General features: G+C 47.7%; 1 protein-coding gene across 1 annotated transcript in view; it reads right to left on the reverse strand.

Annotated features, from left to right (window-relative positions):
* POLR3A (polymerase (RNA) III (DNA directed) polypeptide A, 155kDa) overlaps positions 1–5,702 on the reverse strand; it is a 69,409-nt gene that overhangs the window by 4,042 nt on the left and 59,665 nt on the right. The window contains exons 27-30 of the mRNA XM_006837436.1: positions 3,687–3,851; positions 3,193–3,357; positions 2,782–2,913; positions 2,184–2,316 (exon numbers count right to left, since the gene is read on the reverse strand). Of these exons, the coding sequence (XP_006837499.1) occupies positions 2,184–2,316; positions 2,782–2,913; positions 3,193–3,357; positions 3,687–3,851 (595 nt within the window). The remainder of the gene's footprint in view (positions 1–2,183; positions 2,317–2,781; positions 2,914–3,192; positions 3,358–3,686; positions 3,852–5,702) is intronic.

Here is a 5,702-nt window from a genome sequence, read left to right on the forward strand (position 1 = left end):
TGCAAAGCCTTTACAGAGTATAGGACCTTAGGTGGAATCCTGAGTCCCATACACAACCTTATGAGGTGAGACATTCCCACTAGAAAGGACAAGCAGACTGGAACAGCTACAGTGACAGAAGATACAGCTTCATGATGAACCTGACTTATCTATACTCAGAGTGGTAGTTACTTTAAATACCAACAAAGAGGGAAAGAATCTTCACATCAAGTATCAATGCTATCCACTCTGCACAGGGTAGACAGGGATGGGCAACTTAGACATTGGCTACCTAAAATGAGGGGGAGATAAAGGCACGAAGTGACTGGCTTACAAGGTTTCAAGAGGGAGTTTAATTTAAGAGTATGGGGGGAATGAAAGAGTCCCCACTGAATAGCTGTCATCTTGTCTAGATGGGTCTGGTGAAAAGAGATGGGGATAAGATTCATAAGATTCAATAGTGAATAATTATTATCATGACTAATCATGACTGTCACAATTATAAAGGTAGAAGTTTTGTAACAAAAAAAAGGAGTGGTTAATCTTACAGTCCAGAAACAGAGGACCCTAGGACCATCAAGAGAGAAACGCACAAGCAGGCAGAGATGGGGGCATGGAGAGGGGGCATGGCTGAGGACTCTAGATTCATGGTCTAAGAAGAGAAGGACTAAGAGCTGGTGGCTAGAAGCAGACTTGCAGAATGTGCCCTTTGGAGATGTAAATTATTATACATGCCTGAGTGGTTTTTGATGTTTGTGTGGTTTTTAAAAAGCTAAAGTGGATAGAGAGAAATACTGTTAACTGATGGTACATGGAGGGGATTATAAACATTGTAATGAAACAAGGTATATGATTTGTTGAATGTAAAATTGATGATCTGCCCTGTAAACTTTCACTCAATTCACAAAAAAACCTTTTAAAAAAAAAAAGAAGAATGTGGCATCAGGATTGGAGGAAGACTTGCAAACAGGACTTGAATCAGCACTCCTGGAAGCAGCAGTCAAGAAATCAAATGACGTATTACACTAGGTAAATCAGCTGCACAAGACCCTTTTAAAGTCTTCAAAAGCAAAGGTTATCAGTTTGAGGACTAAAGTGCACCTGACCCAAGCCTTGGAATTTTCCATCACCTCGTATGCGTGTGAAAGTTGGACAGGAAGATGTGAGAAGAATTACTGCATTTGAATTATGGTGTTGGAGAAGAATATTAGAAGTACCATGAACTTTGGACATGTTATCAGGAGGGACATGATGCTTGGTAAGGTCAGTGAAAACCAGGATGATCTCTCAAGGAGACAGACTGACACTGTGGCAGCAGCAATGGGTTCAAACAGAACCACTGTGAGGACGGTGCAGGACTGGGCAGTGTTTTCTTCTACTGTGCACAGGGGCGCTGTGAGTTTGAACTGACTCGACAGCACCAAACAGCAATACAGTTTAAATTCATGTTAGAAACAAAAACCAGCCTCTGTTCTAAGCAGGGTCTTCACTAACCACCTCTAATTTGGAAATCTATCGTGACTCAGAAATGAGATAGGAAATGAGCACAGGGAAGCTTTCGAAGCGAAAACGACAACCAGGCTCTAAGTGCCTGTTTTGCGCCTAGCTGCTCTGTGAATTGGAGCAGGCTCTTTAACCTTCCCAGCCTGTGGCTAACTGCATGGCCTGCAGGACTGGATGAGCTGGAGGGAAAGCCTTACAGTCTGCAGAGCCGGGCAGGCAGGGCCCAGGAGAGGCCAGCAAAGTGTGCTTGAGTGTGCACACTGCAGAGCCGAGTGTGCAGCCCGAAGACAGCTGAGTGAGGTGAATGAGGCGAGCTCAGTCTCCTCTGGGAAACCTGTGCCTTCCAGCTTTGCTGTGTTACTTATTGGAGTCAGGGAGCAGGACTGCTGTCCCCCAGGCTGTTCTGTCTCTGTCCCTCTATTGGATGACCTTCACAGCAGACTGAGGATACAGATCAGTGGGGAGGAAAATTCCTACAGGCCCAGGTGGATGTTTTCTTCTACAACTCAGAATGAGCTGCTCTGGTAACTGTGCTGAAAGACATAAGTCTTAGACAGACGTGAGTATACGATGCTCTAGTCAGGTTTGGGGACAAACGAGCAATTCGGCATCTATGGCTCAAGTCTGCTCATCCACCCTCCAGGAAGCAGAGTCCCAGTCGACACTGTAAAAGACAATGCTCCGAGGCATGCTGAGCCTACCACACACGGAGTCCTTCTGCCCAAAGTAGGCCGCATCAAAGAGGTGGTCGGCCGTTTTCTCGAAGGATGCCAGCATCAGAACACTCTCCTTCATCTTCGCCAGGCCGAACCGCGTAATGCCCAGGACTTCACCCTGTACCACAGGAGCGGGGACGGAGAGCTCAGAGCATGATGGGAGGTGAAAAATCACACCCACTGCATCCGCTCAGGAGGATCAGAAATCACAGGTGGTCACAGCCTCAGGTGAGACTGGGATCTTAACACATCCAAGCGCTCTGTGTCCCTAAGGCAGCTAACCACCGACAGCATGAGCCTTTCAACCCACAGATGGAATCTGTCTAAGACTTGAGACTCTCCCTTTAAAAGGGGAGCACTTCTGAGGATGGACATCAGGGCTCATGAACGGGAGAGGGAAAGAATGTTCAGGACTCAGGGGTTCAGTACATGTAGGTGGTGGTTGTTAGGAGCCAAGGAGTTGGTTCCCACTAGCAACGGCCCCTCCTATGTAGGACTTCCGAGGAGCAGCTGGGACACGCTCTGTCCTCGGTGGGATTAGTCCCAGCATCATGCTCACTGAGCTGGGCGCCAGCCCACCCACCTTGTAGGTCATGAGGTCGGAAAGCAGCATCACGTGCCTCCTGTCGATGCTCATGCCATGGTTGACCATCGTGTACTGGATCTCATTGATGATCGTTGTCCGGGCAGCTTCGATGCCCAGGGTTTTCTCCACCTTTCGAGAATAAGGAGAGTCAAAGGGGCCCAGGGTTTTCTCCACCTTTCGAGGATAAGGAGAGTCAAAGGGGCCCCTCCTGGAAGGTTACCCTCACTCCGCTCCGCCCTCCTCCCTGCGGTGGATCTGGATCCAGCCCGGTGGCATGGGTCACAACTGGAGTGCTGAGCAATGTTTCGTGACAGACCCAAAAGTCTGGGCCACAGAAGTGTGCTGAGGCCAGCTGAGGGCCTGCAGCAAGGGCGGTGCCTGCCTGACGTGCCGCACCCTGCCCGGTACCTCGTAGGTGTTGTTGGACGTGGTGCGGGTGCCTTTCACGCCGTGTGTGGCCATGACAGCTCGCAGGTTGTCGCCTTCCACCAGGAGCTTGTACCTCTCCTTCCCGCTCTGCTCATCAATGTGGATGACGGCTCGGGACACCTCGGGGATGCCTTGCACCACCACCTGGATACAGGGACAAGGAGGTGGGAGGAGCACCTGCTGCGCCACCTGTCAGCCTCTGCGCCTCCAGGTGGCCCTCAGCAGCGGAGCTCCAGTGCCTGTGTTGTTTGGGGGCTGGAAGGACAGCAGCTGAGGACTGAGCCACAACCTCTAGTTTGGGAGATGGCTGAGGAGTGAACAGGAGGAGGAGAAACAGACTGGCTTCCTTATGATGTGGCAGAGAAATGCGGCGCCACCTCAGCCTCACAGGCAAATGGAACCAGAGACCTCATCCTTCTACCAAGTCCTGCGGCCCGGGGTTGGGCAGCTCCTGGCAGGGAGAACTTTCTCACCTTAGGAAGATCCTCCTTCAGGGACTGCAGCACATAGTACATGGAGCTCTTGCTGTTCTCTCTGGGGGTGACGCACACCACAGCCTCGCCATGCACCGCCACGTCGCCAGGCTTCACGCGCAGCTTGGACGTGCAGATGGAGTACCGCACCGTCTCCGCGTTCACCTGCACCACAGCCAGGACAACGCTAAGCTGGGAGGTTCCAGTTCCAGGACTCTGACCTGGACTCACTACTTCATTCAACAGGCACAGCGCGTGCTGGTGATGTCTACGCGTGTCACAAAAGAGTCACGCCTGATTCTAATGCACAGTGACATCACATGTGTCGGAGTACAACTGTGCTTCTAGGGTTCCCAAGGCTGACTCTGTGGCAGTAGCTCACCAAGCCTTTCTTTCAATGTGCTTCTGGTGGGCTTCTACACTCATGAAGTTGCCTTTGTTGAAAAGACTTGTCTAAATCACAGCAGCACTCAGACCCCGCATGGGAAATGCTGAGGAGCAGGGTTGGAGACCAGGACCAGGGAGACAAGGGCAATTTAAGAGCTTCAGGGAATCTTCCCCTTTGTTATGTCTATTTTGTTCCCTAAAATATGTGCTGCAAATCCTAGCCCCTGTAACTGGGAACAAAGTGGGCTACGAACTGGGCTGCTCACTGCAAGATTAGCAGTTGAAATCTACCAGATGCAACATGGCTGAAAAATAAGGCTTTCTGAACCTATAAAGTAAAAGGGTCACTATGGGTCAGAACTGACTCCACAGCACACCAACACCACCACAACTGTGGTCATAAGCCCATTTGTGAATAAGTTTTCTGTTATGTTAACGAGGTGGTATTAGTGTAGAGTATGTTTTAGGTCACTCTCTTTTGAAGACCAAACTGAGCAAGCATCCAAGCAAGCAGTATGAGTTGGTGGGTTTGAACTGCTGACCTAGTGGTTCACAGTCCATCCTGATTGTACAGCACTACACCAGGAGCCTCTCTCTCTCTTTATAACTCTCTATCAAACTATCTATATACACACCTTCATTTGCTGATGGGACAAAACAAAAATGAAGAGAAACAATTGAAAACATTCACTAATAATTAGAACCTGGAATGTACATAGTATGAATCTAGGAAAATAGGAAGTTGTCAAAAATGTAAAGGAACGCAGAAACATAGATAACCTAGGCACTAGTGACCTGAAATGGAATGGTTCTGGCCATTTTGAATCTGACAATTGTATGGTTTACCATACTGGGAATGACAAATGGGAGAGGAATAGTGTTGAATTCATCATCACAAAGAACATTTCAAGATCTGTCATGAAGTACAACGCTTTCTGTGATAGGGTAACTTTCATGCGCCTATAGGGAAGATCAGTTAATACAGCTATTACTCAAATTTACACACCAATTACTAAAGCCAGTAATGGTGAAACTGAAGAATTAATTCTACCAATTTCTTCAGCTGGAAATTGATCAAAATCAAGAAATATTGATAATTACTGGCAACTAGAATGCAAAGTTGGAAACAAAGAGGAAGGATCAGCAGTCAAAAAATATGGCCTTGGTGACAGAAATGATGCTGGAGATGGCATGATAGAATTTTGCAAGACCAATGCCTTCATCATTGCAAATACCTCTCTTAAAACAACCTAAAAGATGACCATCCACATGGACCTCACCAGATGGAATACACAGAAAACAAACTGATTACGTTTGTGGAAAGAGATGGTGGAAAAGCTCCACATCATCATCCAAAACAAGGCCATTGGCAGACTACAGAACAGACCATCAATTACTCATATGCAAGTTCAGGCTGAAGGTGAAGAAAATTGAAAACAAGTCCATGAGAGCCAAAATATGACCTTGAACATATCCCAACTGAATTAAGATTATCTCAAGAACAGATTTGAATGGGGAAAAGTGGGGAATAACATTAAGATGCTTGGCTGTCTTTTGAATCTTGGTTTTCCTTGCATTATATTATAAAATAGACACTGGAGGGGGAGAGAAAGGAATAGCCAAAAGCAT

Source organism: Chrysochloris asiatica, unplaced genomic scaffold, assembly GCF_000296735.1.
Source record: "Chrysochloris asiatica unplaced genomic scaffold, ChrAsi1.0 scaffold00020, whole genome shotgun sequence".
In the NCBI taxonomy this organism is placed as follows: domain Eukaryota; kingdom Metazoa; phylum Chordata; class Mammalia; order Afrosoricida; family Chrysochloridae; genus Chrysochloris; species Chrysochloris asiatica.